The sequence below is a fragment of the Amphiura filiformis genome, chromosome 11 (genome assembly GCF_039555335.1).
Source record: "Amphiura filiformis chromosome 11, Afil_fr2py, whole genome shotgun sequence".
Lineage (NCBI taxonomy): Eukaryota > Metazoa > Echinodermata > Ophiuroidea > Amphilepidida > Amphiuridae > Amphiura > Amphiura filiformis.
In genome coordinates, this window is record NC_092638.1 from 17,586,825 (window position 1) to 17,605,664 (window position 18,840).

Genomic DNA, 18,840 nt, shown 5'->3' on the forward strand with positions numbered 1-18,840 from the left:
ACTAATAATTGTCAAGATATCAAAACTTTCTTATCATTTTTATTTTTAATTGCCACCAACTGCATTTGTTTTTATATGTCTACTAATAAAACGCCATTTAGAATACATATACTATATAGTATTTGATTCCTGATTCTTCAAGTCTGTTTCCATGTCCAATCTCCTCTCTGGACCAGACGCATCCCTTTTTAAAGGAATTTTTTTTTTCTTATCATTTTCTTTTTTCTTCGTTTGTTTTTCAGTGAACGTGTTAAACAGAGCTGTTTACAGATTCTTAATGACAATCCTCTGTTAAACCAATAATTGATATTTTTGACATTTAACTGTGCTCCAAGTAAATCTTATAAATATAATGATAAAAGTACTTAAAGTGTAGTGTATAGCTGGGTTGAAAAGCCGACCATCAATTGAAAATTTGGACCTTCATATTGAAGATATATATATACATGAAATTTCATAAAAGACCTAAACAATTATAGTCTTTTGGGAAACTTTATGATTTTAAAGCCAAAATATACGATTTCCGCCCAATTTTAATTTTGTTATATTCTTGACCCAAAATGCTGAATAATAAGTACATAACTGCCGTTACTGCCGGGAATGCTTTCTGTCCATTTTAAGCTGAATTAACAGGTTATGTGAAGGAAACTGCAATACGGAGTTATATGAACTGGGTGTCATAATTATGACATTATGTGAAACTTGCTCTGTTGACATACACATGAAAACAATTTTGGCTGATTCCATTTAGGTGTAGGGGAGAGCGGGGAGTGTTCGCCCTAGGGGCAGGTTCGCCCACCCCTTGTTTCTCAGCACTACGGCTATCAGGGAATTTGGTGATGGCAAAATTAGGTGACATAGGTCATTATAAACTTCTCATATTAGCTACGCGACATATAGGAACGTGTTCATCGAACTGCAGCCAAAACAAAAAAATTACACCAAAACGTAATTTTTTCTTGCATTCATAATGTTGTATTATCATTGATACATAAATACAGATGGTTTTAATGGAAATCTGTATTGGGAACATATGGGATTTGTCAAAGATTTAATGCAGTTATAATCTCCTTATTCGATTTGTGTTTTGCATACCCTGAAGAAAATACAAAATGTGCACAAGGGCTCGTTCGCCCTTTTGAGGATGGGGCATGTTCGCCCTATATCTTCCCCGGGCGGACTTACCCCAAACTGGAGGGCGAACTTGCCCCATCAGCGTATTATGCAAAATATTGATAATTAAACAAGGTAAAACTACTGAAAAACATGTTTTTTTAAAGTTATGTGATATCAGTATTACTCATACCACAGTTTATGTCCTAATCCATTTCTCCCCGAAGTTGTAAACATGATACGTTTAAGCTCACTTTGGACCCCTACATTTTACCCTGACCCGACCCCTGCAACAAATTTAGTGACTCCCCAGAAGAGAATGAATGCCCTGTATACTCTTGCTAAATGTTTGCATTGAATATGTTATTGTTATGCAATATTTAAACCTTTTTTGTGATTAGGGTGAACTTACCCCATATATGGGCGAACCTGCCCCAATATGGGGCAAGTTCGCCACTTTGCAAAAACTTTTTGTTTGCTCTATCCTGTTGCTATTGTAAGGCCTATAGGTCTGGGATTGTGGCCGTATATAGCTAAGACATAGGGCTTTCACGTGGGCTAATCAGGTCATCCCTAACCTTAAAATTGACATCGCTAGGCTGGTCAGAAAAAAATAGGGCGAACACTCCCCGCTCTCCCCTAAGTTGGGACATGTATAAAGGTTACAAATAGTCCTATATGTCAAAAATTCAGGTTTGAAAAAAAAATCCTATAATAAGATCGTACAATAGGGTGACTGGATTTAAAGACTGGATGACTGAGAATAATTATTCATTATTTTAATTAAACGTTTTTCTATGGTTTTATACGCATATCATAAAGCTTTTTGTAGAACGGCTCCTCTAATTTCGCAACCTCTACGACATCAGCCGGTATCTCATTCTCAGGGGGCAAAGGCTTTGACGGTAGGAACTTGGTACTCGCAAACGCGGCTGCGTAATAGCCAATTATGCGATCTCCTTGCAGCATCATCTTGGATACCAACCAGTTCTTCTTGACGCACTCATTGCCAGCAGGCCACTCCAGAAGGCTATCATTGTATGGTATGCCAACTGCGTCACAATATTGACGAACGATTGAAGCAGGGTGGTTCTGAAGATCATCAGCGTCGATGATGATCGGGTCTCCAGTTTGTTCTTTATTTTCTTTCAAATATTCTATCAGCTGTAGCAGAGGCTGGTAAAATTCTCTGAACAGCGGCGGCAACATCAGCAAGTTAAACTGGTGTCCTTCCGGCACAGGAAACATCATTTCGTAATTCCTCCTGCATGATATCACCATCTTTGTCGGATTTCGTATGATAAAGGTATGCTTGTACCCTTTTGGAATCATATGAAACTGTCCTCGGATACCAAAGATGAGATCTTTTGCGAACACAACTTTCTTTCCTGGAAACTGTCCTTCTAGGAGATTCTTCACCCAGGCAGGAGTGCAGACAGAGTCATCCCAACCGGCTTCTTGAAGATTTCCGCCCAGTTCTTGTTGTTCTATAGTAGCCATAAACTTGTCAAAGCTTTCTTGTACTTGTACTTGTGATTCTGGTCCTTGACCTTCGGTGAGTTGTTTCATTAGCTCAGGGTTATTTGCTCCAGCACTCTGATACGGTTCGTTGATTATCTGGATGCCATCTACGTAGCTCATACATTTCTGGAATACGGTAGAAAGACATCTGGGTGGCGACCATAACATCACTCTCACTTGATTTGTACTGCTGCTCTCGGCTGCCATCTTAAACGAAATGAACTCTGTAATGAAATGAAAAAAGTACTTTAACACTTTTACATCCTGATGGGACCGGGTTCAATCAAAATTCTCAAGCCAGGCAGGAAAGAAAATATAGAAACGTATTTCAAGATCAAGGAAAAGAAGAAAGGACACTCTCGCCAAAGCAAGATAACTCACCGTGAGCATAGTGAGGAAGTCATGTGCACTGAAGTGGCCATGTTTTGGTTTACGTATAAGATCGATAGCGGAGGGAACAATATACAATTTAGAGGGAGACGAATATATTTTTTATGAATACATTTGCGCGCGAAGCGCGTGAAAATTTTTAATTTCAGACTATTTTAGCTCAAAATGAAGGTAAGTTTTGCTATAAAGGGCCAGTGCGAGTGAAGCGCGCAAAAGTTCGCAATTTTACCCGATTTAGCTCAAGATATATGGTGTTTTTGAGGAAAAATAAAACGCGTAAGACAATTTGGGGGCCCCCATAATTTGTGGGCCCTGGGCCCGGGCCCATCTGGCCCAATGGTAAATCCGGCCCTGTACAATGCATTTTGAAGGTTGCAGCCAGAGCGGACCATTTGGCGTTAGCTGGTTAGGTCGAATAAGGATATGGGTAGGCCTAAATAATGTGGTTTGCTTATTTACTGTACAATACTAACCACTGTTCCTAGGATTTGTGGTTTCTCTGGGCTAATTTATTATTTGCACAATGAAGCCATTTATACCTTAGATCTAATTTACTGGGTCTTGGATAGGTGATAACAACACACTATAAGCGCAGTCGAACGCAGGTAGCAGGGCCAACCTTGAGTTGGCTTCGCCGGGCTCCGCTAAAATTAGATCGCAGCCGGAACGGGACGGCCCTGCTGGAGCGCAACCAATTCATGCTCTCGTGCCTATTATTAATTAAGAGGTGGTGCAATAATAATTTGCATACCCCCTGGGGTGATCTATTTGTACCCTGGCTAGCTGGGGCAAAGATATTTTGGCAAGCATCAGATTCAGAGGGGGAAAGCGTTTGTATAAAACGGGTATCAAAATGAGCGTAAATAAACCATCGCACAGCGTCATCATCCTTATATCTTCGTGTCAAAAATTGCCGTGATAGTACGGCGAATCCTTTCGTTTTTCAAAAGCTACGCATGGCGATTTTGTTCGAGATAGGCCGACTCAGGCTAAGCATACCATTTACACGATATGAGATACCACAGAGTTTCTATTCTACACTTTTTTACGATTTGCGCATGATCCAGTAGCGTAGCCAGCGGGGGGGGGGGGGGGCAGAGTGCCCCCCTGACAAAAAAAAGAAAAAAAGTGCCCCTCTGACAAAAAATGAAAGAGCAAATCAGGAGGGCAAAGGAAAAGAAAAAGGGCAAGGAGCCCCTTTTCTAGCAAAATTCAGGGCCAAATATAGTGTAAAATACAAAAATTTTCCGCGCTACGCGCCCACATTGTAACAATAAAGCCCCTTTTTAGCCGGATTAATGGGCGAAAATAGTGTAAAATACCATTTTTTTCGCGCTACGTGCGCACATCATCCCAATAAGGCCCTTTTCGGGAAGCTCGAAGACATACAGTCTCTATGTATTGTATGATGCAACTGCAATTTTTTGCGTCTGTGCCCCCAAAATTTTATTTTGCCCCCCCCCCTGACCAAGAAAGCTGGCTACGCCCCTGGCATGATCAGTACCCCATATGATGTTGCTATTAGAAGAAAATTCGATTTGTTGTCAGGTAAAACCCAGGTTTTGTTTTCAATACACTAACGGACCGATTATTTACGGCGGGGGAAATATATCGACAAAAAATTCGCGTTCCCCCTCACGTCCGCTCAAAATTTTCGGATTCCCCCTTGTTTTCCCGCATTTCTCCATTCAAAACTTAACATTCCTGGTTCAACGAAAATTTCGCGTTCCCCCCCTCAAGACCCCCCAAAAAAAATTCGGATTCCCCTAAAACGCCCATTCCCCCGGTCGTAAATAACGATCGCTCCCTACTGTAATTCAATACACTAAGGCTGCGATCACATACAAGTATACTATTCGGGTATACGGTGCACGTTTTGCAGGTGCACGCGTATAGTTTAAATCGAGCAAGGTAATTTCATAGTACCGGGTCACATAGGAGGGCACTATTCGAAAAGGCCGTATACCTGCGTATAGTAGAGAGATTGCGGAGAGGCGTTCACTGCAAACGCCATACGGGTTACGGATTCCTGCATTTTGCGGTAGAACGTCATAGTCCCGTTCACATCCAAACTAGCCTCCTACACAGCCAGTTTGTGTCGGTCCTAACGCTCGTCGTTCCATTCGTATGTTGAATGTTCGTGATTGCCGCATAGAGTCTGTACCAAGACTACGTGTAAACGCAATTGCAATCATGATGGCGCTATGCTGAGACAAATAATCTAAAGGTAATAGGAAGCACCCATTGATTCACCTTGGGTGCATCGAACCAGAGAAGATTATCTTCTTTCATCGAACTACTTTCCTCGGTATTGATATGCAAATACGACTGGCTGTATCTATAATGCTCTAAGCATTCAGCCCAGATTAGCGATATTTGAGTTTTGCGGGCTATTCATTCATTCATTCATTCATTCATTCTTCTTTATTTCATTCAAATATAAAATATAACAGCACAACAATTAAACACATTCATTGAATGAGGAGGTTCTCGGAAGGCCGGATGGCCTGTATTAAGAACCCCCTGTCCTAGCAACAACAAAAAGTTTCAAAATAACAACAACAACAAAATATACCGCAAAATGTCAATGCACAACCCACCCCCCTCATTTACCCTAACCAAAAAACCAAAAAAACCTGTTTTGTGATCAAGAATATGCAAAAAAGAATTACCGTGATAAATTCAATACTATACACTAACTGTATTACAGATAATACGATACACAATTAAATTACTTTAAGCCGTACAAGGAAATTAGATAAAATACTAAATGTAATTAAGAATAATATTATCTTTCACTTTGGTTTTGAAATGCTTGATCGTCTTGATATTCTTTATATGTTTCTCAAGTGAATTCCACTTAATTGGGCCCGCTGTTTTTAAGGTTTTATGAGCGAAATTCGTTTTAGATTTAGGAACCTGGTAATCTTCATTATTTCTCGTGTGGTACTTGTGCAGAGTACTCTGCCTTACAAAATACTTTTGAAATGCTTCTGGAAGTTGATTTGTAAAATGTTTATACATAAAGGTACTTAATTCAAGATCATAGGTATCGTAGACATTAAGTACTTTATAGTTCTGAAACAGAGGAGCGGAATGACTTAGGTAATGACTATTTGATACAATTCGAAGTGCCCTCTTTTGCAGCTTGAAAAGTTTATCTAAGTATGTTTTACAAGTGCTGCCCCATGCTATAATACCGTAATTAACATAAGGAAGTATCAGTGTACAATATAATGAATATAGAATATGCTCAGGTACGAAATGTTTAATTTTGTTAATGACTCCTATACCCTTAGACATGTTTTTTGCAATGTTATCGATATGATTTTTCCATGTCAGGTTCTCGTCAATAGTTACTCCAAGAAATTTTGTATTTTTAACTCTTTCCAAATTCGTGTTATCCAATACAATGTTAACACTATCATTATAAATACATGTTTTACGACTTGTACCGAGTAGCATGTAATTTGTCTTGCTTGCATTTACAGACAGCTTATTTGCTTTAAACCAATTATTGACCTCTTCTAGTTCCTTGTTAATGAGATCAAATTTAGATATAATATCTGGGTGTGAATAGGTAATAGTAGTGTCGTCTGCAAACAAAACAAATTCTAGAACAGAGGTAGTATTTACAATATCATTAACATACAGTATGAATAGTAATGGGCCTAAAATCGACCCCTGAGGTACACCACACGAAATGCTCATATAGCTGGATTTACATGAATTGTAATATACATATTGTTTCCTATTGTACAAATAATCTGTAAACCAATTTAATACATTTCCACTGAACACATAATACTCTAACTTGTATAACAAAATGCTGTGATCAATTGTGTCGAAGGCTTTAGACAAATCTAAAAATATTCCTGCTGTAGTTTCATTATTTTCAACTGAAATACTGATTTTATCAACTAATTCCATGCTATTAGAAAATGAGTATAGGCCTATGTTCACACGTGTATGCTATTTGTCTAAATAATCTAAACAGAGTTTGGTGTTGGATGCCTAGGAAGTCTTGGTGTATATTATTCGAATAACAAGAAACAAACTCCATTATCATATAAATAATACCCTGTTTACTTTCTAAAGCAAAATGAAAATAGATAATCTAATATGCCTAGTTACTACCCAGCAAACACAAATATATTACAGAAAACGTTAAATGTCGGGTTAAAGGTTATGTGAGGGTCAAGGGCATTAACAGTTTTAATAACATTCAAAAAACCCTTTGTTCTAAACTTGCTGATAAACGTTCTAACACAATAGGCACTTAAATATGTTTGCCAAATGATATTTTACTATAGCATTTCGAATTTTGGCTTGAAATGTTGTTGTATTATTTTTTCAGTATAACACGAGTTTTCATGATTTTTATATAAACATACATCGATATGTTATCAAAACGTTTTACTAAAACCAAAAACACATGCATTATCATGTTTTAAAAACATTTTGGAGTTTGCTGAATAGTATCCATAAGCAAAACACTTTGACAGCTGTTTAATGCACAACGAAAAAGCAAGGCGAAAAATAGCGTTGCACGAACTTCTGTTCCCCGTCCCAAACAGACAATTATACCGCATTTATGCCGTAACACGACACAATCTTGCCTAAAACGCCTCTTCGCAAGCTGATTTTTGGACGGCATTTTCCACACACAAATGAATAGGCAATCTACCCGTTCGAATTCGCGTCGAAAAAATCGAAATTTGTCCACTTCTTCTTGTCTATACGAGATCAAATTTTACCCCCCAAAATGGATTTTATTACATGTCGGACTCTACTTGTTCTATTAGGATACTTTGATTCGTTTCATAACATGATAAACATAACATTTTTCTGCTTTTTATAATGCGTTTTTTTTGTCATTTTGGAACGTCATTTTTTGCTACCAACCGCAACGTAATCGCCTTACGGTAATTCCACGATTGACCAATTCACAATAGATTTCACCCTCTAGAGGGCATAATAACCGATTTTCGACTAATGTAGCTTGCCGTTCGCGTTCCCGTGTCACGTTTCACGTAAATTTCGCAATCTCTCTAGTATAGTATAGTGGGAATCGTGCGTGTTCGATTTTAGTGCAGCGTATACCGTCCTAATTTTAAAACTAAAGCATATGTGGGTAAATTCATTTTTTTAATAGATGCACTATTTAATTCTGCACATTATGATACCTCATTGAATGCAATGTGACCTCAAGAAGTAAAGTTACAAGCATTTGATTAGACGACGAAAATTGGTAAACTGACCTATACTCGCTATTCCCTATACGAAATACGCTCATTCGATCAGGCTGAGTTCACATAGTATACCCTACATGAACTCAGCCTGATCGAATGAGCGTATTTCGTATAGCGAATACCGTATACTTCTATGTGATCGCAGCCTAATAGGCGATTGCTGTTGTCGTTATACGCATATAGTTTACTGCATTTTATACGTTAACATTTTGAAATCGTTCGTTAAAATTGTGATATATTCAACTGTTTGAGAATTAAAATCGTATAAAGCTCAATCCACGTGCTGTATAGAATATTAAATCACAAGTCTATATGCACTATGCAACTTTCTTTATCTGCGTCAATAATAGAATATTGATTTTTATCGAATTGAATACATCTCTATACATTTTGAGTTTGTACTTCAGCACTGAGCGATCTAGCGATCGATTCCTAGCCAATCAGATAGGACTCCTTTTCTTGCGTTCGGTGCACAGTGTCATCGCCCCGATATCTTTATGGCAGAAATCGCCATGGTAGGTTGAATCCACCGCCACGCATGGCCATTTTGTTCCGACCTGTTTAATAGGTTTGATACGCATAATGGGCCGACGGACATCTGACTAAGGCTACTGACAATTTGCCCGGTGACTGACCTCGCTGTGTGTGAGTCGGCATGGTACGCCATAGGTCATATGCTTTTAGACTACCCACGATTGGCCTATACACTGCGCTATATAATTCGGCACATATAAATTTAGAATTATTGTCAGTTTTTGAGTTCAAGACACAAGCATCTTTCTCAAGACGCAAGCTAACGACTATCATATCTGTTCAACACATATATTCAAGTGCAAGAAACCACATCTGGTTTCTTTAGACGAAATCATTTACGGCGATATTCATCATTTTCTACTCCGGTATCCAAAGATTTTCGTCTGAATATCAAAATCGTGCATAGCACATTCACGTGTATCGATGCCGGGTATTGATTTTTAGTATATCTGGTGTACCAATTAATTATTAGCCAGGCGATGTCGCCCGTCGCTCACCAACGGAGTATTTGCAGGGAAAAAATCTACATGGTGTCGACACTGTGTATCGTTCTTTCCAGGGAGTTCTTTCTATGTTAAATTATTTTGAATACGAATCTACGATGAATAGTTCTGAAGCAAAATGCATGTTTATAAGGCTGCGATCACATAGAAGTATACGGTGCACGTTTTGCAGGTGCGCGCGTATAGCTTAAATCGAGCAAGGCAATTTCATAATACCGGGTCACATAAGGCTACGATCACATCTAAGTATACTATTCGGGTATACGGTGCACGTTTTGCAGGTGCACGCGTATAGCTTAAATCGAGCAAGGTAATTTCATAGTACCGGGTCACAGGAGGGCACTCGAAAAGGCCGTATACCGGCGTATAGTATAGTATAGTGGGAATCGCGCGTGTTCGATTTTAGTGCAGCGTATACCGTCCTATTTTTAAAACTAAACCATATGTGGGTAAATTCATTGTTTTTTGAATAGATGCACTATCTAATTCTGCACATTATGACGGTGACATCCCGCTATCTCTAAGGTCCGCTATCTCTAAGGTTCGCTATCTCTAAGGTTCGCTATCACTAACGTGTAAAGTCTATGGAGACAGAATCCCGCTATCTCTAATAGAGAAAAAGGTTCGCTATACCTAAAAAAAGGTCCGCTACTTCTAAGGTTCGATATCACTAATTTAAAATAAGGTTCGCTAGTTCTAAGGCTCGATATCACTAATTTAAAATAAGGTTCGCTATCACTAATTTAAAATAAGGTTCGCTATCACTAATTTTGAATAAGGTCCGCTATCACTAATTTATTGAAGGTTCGCTATCTCTAAGGTTCGTTATCACTAATTCCAATAAAGGTTCGCTATACCTAAGGTTCGCTATCACTAATTAATTAAGGTTCGCTATCTCTAAGGTTCGTTATCACTAATTTCGACTAGGGTTCGCTATACCTAAGGTTCGTTATCACTAATTTTAAATAAGGTCCGCTATCTCTAATTTTAAAAAAGGTCCGCTATCTCTAATGTTAAAAAGGTCCACTATCTCTAATTTCAAAAAGGTCCGCTATCTCTAATTTCAAATAAGGTCCGCTATCTCTAATTTCAAATAAGGTCCGCTATCTCTAATTTCAAATAAGGTCCGCTATCTCTAATTTCAAATAAGGTCCGCTATCTCTAATTTTAAATAGCGCCCGCTATTCCTAATTTTATATAAAGCCCACTATACATCTCTAATTTTCAATAAAGTTCGCTCTTTCTAATTTAAATTAGCCCACTATCTCTGACTTAAAAGTTATTTTAAATAAAGCGGGAAAGGCGCCCTCGAGTTGAATAGTTTATACGGGTGAAAATATACACATAAAGTACACGAACTCTTAAAAAAAAAAGCCGTTTCTTAAACACACTAAAACTAAATTACAAGATAAAGTAGTCAATAGATAGAGAATTTTGTCATGCATATTTTCATGGCCTGCTACTATAAACTTGATGTGGGAGTTACCACCTGTTGATGGAAGCAGGAGGCTGCGGTCTTCGGATGGCTGGTAAAGCTGCCAATCTGAAGCCTGATGTGTTATTGATGTAACTGCTTTTATATGGTAGGATGTTCCAAATGACACTGACCCCAAAGTGACCCCTTTTGTTGGGAAAAAATCCTTGTTTTCCTTTCCATCACATGTTGTTTGGAAGATATAAATTGCATAAAGGCCCCCTGTTCTGATTTTGATGATATCAATGATATATTTAAAGATGGAAGTAACTCGACGTATGGCCTAAAAATGCGACGACCCCTATTTAGCACCTAAAGTCTGTGGAAAGTTTTTTTTTTTTGGTGGTATGCGTTTTCGTGTCTTTATCTATTTAAAATGCACGTGAAAAAATGAGGACATCCACAAGCGCGTGCATGGACGCCACCAGGTTTTTCGATGTATGTGCGTTTGCCGGGAATAGGCCTACATTCATTTCCAATTTAATAACAGCTCCGATTTTGGAAGAAGCTAGAAACCTTTTAATATGAGTAAAGAAGGGTTTAAAAATATAGAAAACAATGTTTATTGGTGTTTAAATTACAAAGAGACCTTTCAATGTTATTGTTAGCTGTTTTAACTAATTTTTTTTTGTAATTTAAACTCAAGTTTTGGCCTTCAATTTTGATTAAATTGCATAAAAATTAAGTTTTTTTTAATAATTCATATAGGTTTCTAGTTTGCTCTATCTATACCAATGTTTAGTGTGTTCCAAATTAGTACTAATAATCAAAGTTGAATTTATATTAAAAATATCACATTTGCTTATTGGACAAAACGGGTTAAATCCGATGCTGGATGGGTGGGATAGGCCTGTTTGTGTTTCAATTTTTGATGATAGTACTTTTATTCCTAACATCTATTGATATCTTCATGAAAATTGCAAATCAGCAACTTTAATGCGTTGAATTCGCCAGCGTGTCTAAAGTATATATAAAAGAAAATAACCCAAAAATTAATGATTGTGAAGCAGTTTCCAGCAAAAGTTTATCACGCCTATAGTCCCAACTTTGCATAAAATCGTGTTTTACTGCTCTTGTGAATGTGATCTCTATAAATTTGAAAATAAAATGCGAAAATTTGAGCAATGTTTACGATTATGTGCGCATGAACATACGAGTTCAAAACGTGGTTAGCAGTCAGATGTAGGGTCTAAATACGGGAAAATCTGGCGCTAATTTTCTTAAAAAGTAGGCCTAAACCTAAAAATGTGGTGTCATTTTCAGATATGCGGAATTTTGTTCTGATTTATGATATCAACAATATTATTATAAAGTTGGAGGTAACTCGACTAATGTCTTAAAACGCGACCCCCTATTTAGCACGTAGATTTAGGGAAAAAAGTCTGAAATTAATTGGCAACTTCTGTAGATTAAATTCAGACTTCCGCTCCCCCCCCCCCATGGTTCATTTAGAATTGGGTAAATGAATCATGAAAGTACTCCGTCCTTCGGAGGGGACGTTAAGCCGTCAGTCCCGTGTGCAGAGAGCCATACCTGTATATGTATTTCGCAGCCAGTTTCGAAAAGAGTAGGGTGTTAACCCCTGACTGTTCCCAACCCGTCCCGGTGTTCAAATGGAACCCAATGGAAATAAGCTTCAATAGAGGCTTTCTTGTGTTATCCAGGGTTGTCAAAAACCCGAACAAATCAAATCAAATAAAAAAAATTAGCATAGATTATCGTAGAGGGCAGTACACAGCCCACTGTTTTTGCCAGGCTTATTGACAATAATCGTATGGTATTGCATATCGTATGGATTCCCCATCTCTTTTCCCCTCCTCTCCCTACCCCCCCTCTCTTTTCCCCTTCTCTTTTTTCCTCTCTCTCTCTCCTTTTTCCCTTCGCTAGGGGGCGGGGGCCCAAATAGCAATTTTTGTCAGGGGGGCAATTGCCCCACCTGCCCCCCCCCCCCCACCGCCCCCACCACCCGCCAGGCAGCTACGCCACTGGATCAGAGAAGATATTCTCTGGTTTGATCAAGTAAAATAGGGTGAATAAATTATGATGCATCAAATGGCTTCAATTGGAATTAATTTCCTAAATTTTGGAAAATTTTCCAATTTTTAACTTCCTCAGACACCTCCCCCTGCATAGACAATAGTGGATAAACAAGTCGCCGATTTCGTTTTTGTCACCCGGTACTTTATGTTTAACACAATTATTTTATAGGCCTACAATTATAACAGAAAAAAACTTGTGCCAAAATGGTCCAACAAATGACTTTAATTAGGTCTTCATTTTGGAAAGGTTTCTCACTTCTTAGGGGGACACAACATACATGTATATCCCCAACACCTGAGCGCAACGCGATCGGCTATCAATTGTAGGCCTATACTGGTACGCGACGGTGAACTTATTCAAATCTCTTTCTGGGTTGTTCGGACCGGACCAGTATACGTACTAGCGATCTTGCAAACTTTATCATGTTTATTAAAATAAAATTACTGATCATAGCGAACCTTACAGTAAATTAGAAATAACGGGTCCTATTTTAAATTAGATGTACCTTAGGCCTATAGCGGGCCTTATTTTTAATTAGAGATAGCGGGCTTTATTTTAAAATAGCGAATTTTATTTTCAATTACAGATATGAAGCGGGCTTTATATAAAATTAGAGTTAGCGAACCCTATTTGGAATTAGAGACAACGAACCTTATTTGAAATTAGTGATAGCGAACCTTATTTAAATTTAGAGATAGCGGACCTTATTTAAAATTAGAGATAGCGAACCTTATTTAAAATTAGATATAGCGAACCTTATTTAAAATTAGAGATAGCGAACCTTATTATAAATTAGAGATAGCGAACCTTGTTTGAAATTAGAGATAGCGAACCTTATTTAAAATTAGTGATAGCGAACCTTAGAGATAGCGAACCTTAGAGATAGCGAACCTTAGAGATAGCGGACCTTATTTGAAATTAGAGATAGCGAACCTTAGGGATACCGGGATTGTTAAAATTAGAGATAGCGGACCTTAATTAAAATTAGTGATAGCGAACCTTAGAGATAGCGAACCTTCAATAAATTAGTGATAGCGGACCTTTTTTAAAATTAGAGATAGCGGACCTTATTTAAAATTAGTGATAACGAATCTTAGGTATAGCGAACCCTAATCGAAATTAGTGATAATGAACCTTAGAGATAGCGGACCTTTTTCGTAATTAGTGATAACGAACCTTAGAGATAGCGAACCTTAGAGATAGCGAACCTTAGAGATAGCGAACCGTAACCATTATGACACCTCATTGAATGCAATGTGCCGGGGCAATGTGACCTCAAGTAGTAAAGTTACAAGCATTTGAATAGACGAAGAAATTGGTAAACTGACCTATACTCGCTATTCACTATACGAAATACGGAAGTAACTAAGGGCCATGCGGGTTGCTTTGTAGCGCAAGAAGTCAGTATCTTGTGATCACAAATCCCGACTTCTTGTGTTCCTGACTTAGCCAGTTTGAAATAAAGACAAAGTAAAGATATCAAAATAAAGAAATAGTTAAGACAACTCAGGATCTCAAGAACTCATGAAATCTGTTCAATTTTTACGGCGTTGGTATTTTAATTGTAAGCACATCCACGTTAGTTATCTCGAGATCCTATTTTCTTGACTTAAAGTCAGGAACTCATGAACTCAAGCCACGCTTGAGTTCCTGACTTCCTGACTTCCTGACTTCAAGTCAGGAACACAGGATCACGAGATCCTGACTTCATGACTTTAAAGTCAAGAACTCGTGAACTCAAGCCGCGCTTGAGTTCTTGAGTTCCTGACTTCATGACTTTAAAGTCAGGAACTCGTGAACACAAGCCGCGCTTGAGTTCACGACTTCCTGACTTTGAACTCAGGAACACAAGAACTCAAGCGCCGCTTGAGTTCACGACTTCCTGACTTTGAACTCAGGAACACAAGAACTCAAGCGCCGCTTGTGTTCACGACTTCCTGACTTTGAACTCAGGAACACAAGAACTCAAGCGCCGCTTGTGTTCACGACTTCCTGACTTTGAACTCAGGAAGTCACGAACACAAGAACTCAAGCACGGCTTGAGTTCGTGAGTTTGTGACTTTAGCACGTGTGTTGCTAGCGCCATCATTTGATATTATATGGATGCATTTAGGCTCTCTCAGCTGGTAGGTGACACCGAACTAAACTTGTCATATACTCGAATGGGAGTGCAACTAGGATTGTTATCAAATATTTTGTAATAAAATTAGCACAAAAAATACATAAAATAGACACATTTACCGACATACTTGCCCGGTATTTTGATTTAAAGAATGAACGAAAAATGAACGAAAGTGATCCAGAAATGATCGTTTGCAGTATCGAATATCGCCCAAATTCGTTGCTGTGATGATGTGTCTAGTATTATCAGGTAATGATGATGATGATGATGATGATGATGATGATGATAATGGATAATACTGATGATGTCAGATGATGGTGGTGATGAAAAAAGATGATGATGGCAGTGATGAGGGATTTCAGTAATTTTAACTATGCAATCTTCACTCCCCTCCTCACAGTCCAGTCAATGTTGTTTTGATACTGAGACAGGGACGGACAATAATAGTGTTGGCTCTAACAATAATTGGGGGGGAGGGGGTTGTCTGGGTGGTTGCAAGCAATATGAAACGCTAATGTTTGCCAATCATGTTTAATACTTGTAATATTTGAACAAAGAGCACGTGTCATCTACCCTGCTCACCTATGATTTTGCATACACATTATACTATCATTTGCTACGAGCCAAAAAATACATAATTTCCAAAGACACAGTTCAGTGACCTCGAGGCCTCCATTTAACAAGAAAGTTAACCTGACGTTGTGGAGTATGATGTGTTATATCCAATGCGTTCACAGGTCAATTTATGAGTGTACAAACATTGTAAGGTCAACCCGACTATGTCTTCTTAATTCGAACAGCATGTAATATATATATTTTCTTCAAGGCCAACCGACTTTTACCATGCATAAAAGCAAGGAGCCAAGAGGTCAAATTTGTCCATCTTAAAAATAGAATATAAATATACACGTAGTATATATGCCAGGCATGTTTATTTCTCTTTATCATTTGTGTATTGATTATCATCATCATCATCATTATCGTCGTCGTCGTCGTCGACCATCATTACCTGATTATTAGACACACCACCAGTCCTCAGAGAAAATTAATTTATAAATATTTAAAATCATGTTTTATTACAACGTTTCTAATTGCAATTACAAACACAATTGCTAAATTAACAATGATTAAGCTAAAATGAAAAAAAATAGATTAAATAAATAATTAATAAGTGATATCCGAGTATATGACGAGTTTAGTTCGGTGTCACCTACCAGCTGAGAGAGCCTAAATGCATCCATATAATATCAAATGATGGCGCTAGCAACACACGTGCTAAAGTCACAAACTCACGAACTCAAGCCGTGCTTGAGTTCTTGTGTTCGTGACTTCCTGAGTTCAAAGTCAGGAAGTCGTGAACACAAGCGGCGCTTGAGTTCTTGTGTTCCTGAGTTCAAAGTCAGGAAGTCGTGAACACAAGCGGCGCTTGAGTTCTTGTGTTCCTGAGTTCAAAGTCAGGAAGTCGTGAACTCAAGCGGCGCTTGAGTTCTTGTGTTCCTGAGTTCAAAGTCAGGAAGTCGTGAACTCAAGCGCGGCTTGTGTTCACGAGTTCCTGACTTTAAAATCATGAAGTCAGGAACTCAAGAACTCAAGCGCGGCTTGAGTTCACGAGTTCCTGACTTTAAAGTCATGAAGTCAGGATCTCGTGATCCTGTGTTCCTGACTTGAAGTCAAGAAGTCAGGAACTCAAGCGTGGCTTGAGTTCATGAGTTCCTGACTTTAAGTCAAGAAAATAGGATCTCGAGATAACTAACGTGGATGTGCTTACAATTAAAATACCAACGCCGTAAAAATTGAACAGATTTCATGAGTTCTTGAGATCCTGAGTTGTCTTAACTATTTCTTTATTTTGATATCTTTACTTTGTCTTTATTTCAAACTGGCTAAGTCAGGAACACAAGAAGTCGGGATTTGTGATCACAAGATCCTGACTTCTTGCGTTACAAAGCGAACCCACATGGCCCTTAGTTACTTCCGTAGAAATACCCTCATTCGATCAGGCTGAGTTCACATAGTATACTCCTATATGAACTCTCAGCCTGATCGAATGAGCGTATTTCGTATAGCGAATACCGTATACCGTATACTTCTATGTGATCGCAGCATAACGGCTGCATTACTTTAATATTATAAAGGGTTTACTTACTCTCTTAGCTTCTCTTATTGTAGTTGCGACCTGTACATAGCAATCCTGCAATCAAAAGAACATAACACAGCCACGACGCACGTACACAATACAACCTCGGTCCGATGAAGCATAATAAACGATGGGCTTACACTTGACCTTTAATGACGATTATTACTAAAAACAAGAAATGTCTTTAAAAAGACAACGCCATGGATGAAGATCATGTTTCATAATTTTGCATTGCAAGTACTTGGAAAGCTAGTAAATTTGAATGTTTGGCACAACTAACCGGGTGCGAAATATTGGCATTTATTGGTAAATACCACCAATGACATACTAGGAAATACTCAAAATTTTCATGTCGAAAGCTGAATTGGAAAATGTGTGCTAAATTGGTCTACATTTAATTCATACTTGTAAATAAAAATTCCTTTAAAAAAGGAATGTGGCGCCCAATGTGAACTTGGACGTGATATGGTGAATTCCATGGTGTGTAGATTTGGTATTATAATGATTTTTCTAGGGAAGAGTAGAAGATGATCAAATGCAAGAGAAATGTGTTTGATTGGGGAAGGTGTTCTGTTTAGGTTAAAGGTTCGAGTAGGGTTAGGGTTATATTAGTGTTCCAGGAGTACAATCCAAAACTTAGTCCACCTCAAATGACCTGTAACAATTTGTGATTGACATTACTTAATTCACCTCGGATGACTTTGATATGACATTCAACATTTTCGCGCTTACACCAATCATATATCCATAACAATTTAACTCTTACAACTTCCTGTCAACTCTCTAATTTAAAACTTTAAATTTCAGTCTGTTTGCCTTTTCTGTCTTGTGCCATTTAGTACACTACAGTTTGTTACAATAATTAAGATAAGCAAACATTGCTGGATAGATAACAGGATTTAGTTATTTACTTAATCCAATCATGGAGTAACCGCTATATAGATTCTATGGTAATTAGCAAACAAAAGCCATCAGTTTAAGAAAGCTCGTTAATTGATCTTAACACTATGGACCATAAGAGTCTCATCCCAATGGCATAGTCCAATAACCTCAATTACATAATCATAGTGCAAAATTTGACCTCAAGTTGCAGAGTATGAGTTTGTGTACAAAGGATGAATGTACAACTGTATTAGAGTTTAAGAACTGTTCCCATGATAGATGAGCATGTTGTGGATCCTAGTGTGTGGTCAAATGTCACCCGTCTATCGGGTTCTAAGGCACACGGTAAACTGGTTGAACGCATACAAAGGTCAGGATTTATTTGGTGTTTTTATAAATCCTAATTTTGTATTTTAAACAAAGAATATACGCTCACCATTTTATCCCGTGCATATCAGAAAACAATAATAAAATAAAATCCAAGCAAATTGTGGTTTTATTTCTGAGCTGGGCATAATTTTAGCAAAACAATTGCGAAGGCAATCTAGCAAGAGTGAAATTAGAAGCCGTTCACAAAGTCATGCCTATATTGTGGCCCCTCCGCCACAAAAACGGCTCAATTGAAATCACATCCTCTGAGTTTTACAACAATCCAACAATCTATATTCAGATAACCTTAAGAATGTTTGCTGCTTAATTAAGGGATTTCATATCAACCACATTTCATGACAATCCAATTATCTATTATCAGTAACTGTTAACCTTGATACTGAAGCATGGTAATTAATTTTAGATATGTTTATTCGCAATGTATAGTTTACTGGTAGTTACAATCACATCATAAGGCCACTAACAGTCAATTTTGAGTTTCC

The 18,840-nt window shown here is 38.0% G+C and overlaps 1 protein-coding gene across 1 annotated transcript; it reads right to left on the bottom strand.

Moving 5' to 3' along the window:
* Positions 1-1,759: 1,759 nt before the first annotated feature.
* Positions 1,760-17,256, bottom strand: LOC140164468 (uncharacterized). Its single transcript, XM_072187749.1, has 2 exons — positions 17,096-17,256; positions 1,760-2,858 (listed from the first exon to the last, which is right to left on the bottom strand). The coding sequence occupies exon 2, from the start codon at positions 2,839-2,841 to the stop codon at positions 1,909-1,911; it is 933 nt and encodes a 310-aa protein (XP_072043850.1). The 5' UTR covers positions 2,842-2,858; positions 17,096-17,256; the 3' UTR covers positions 1,760-1,908.
* Positions 17,257-18,840: the final 1,584 nt, after the last annotated feature.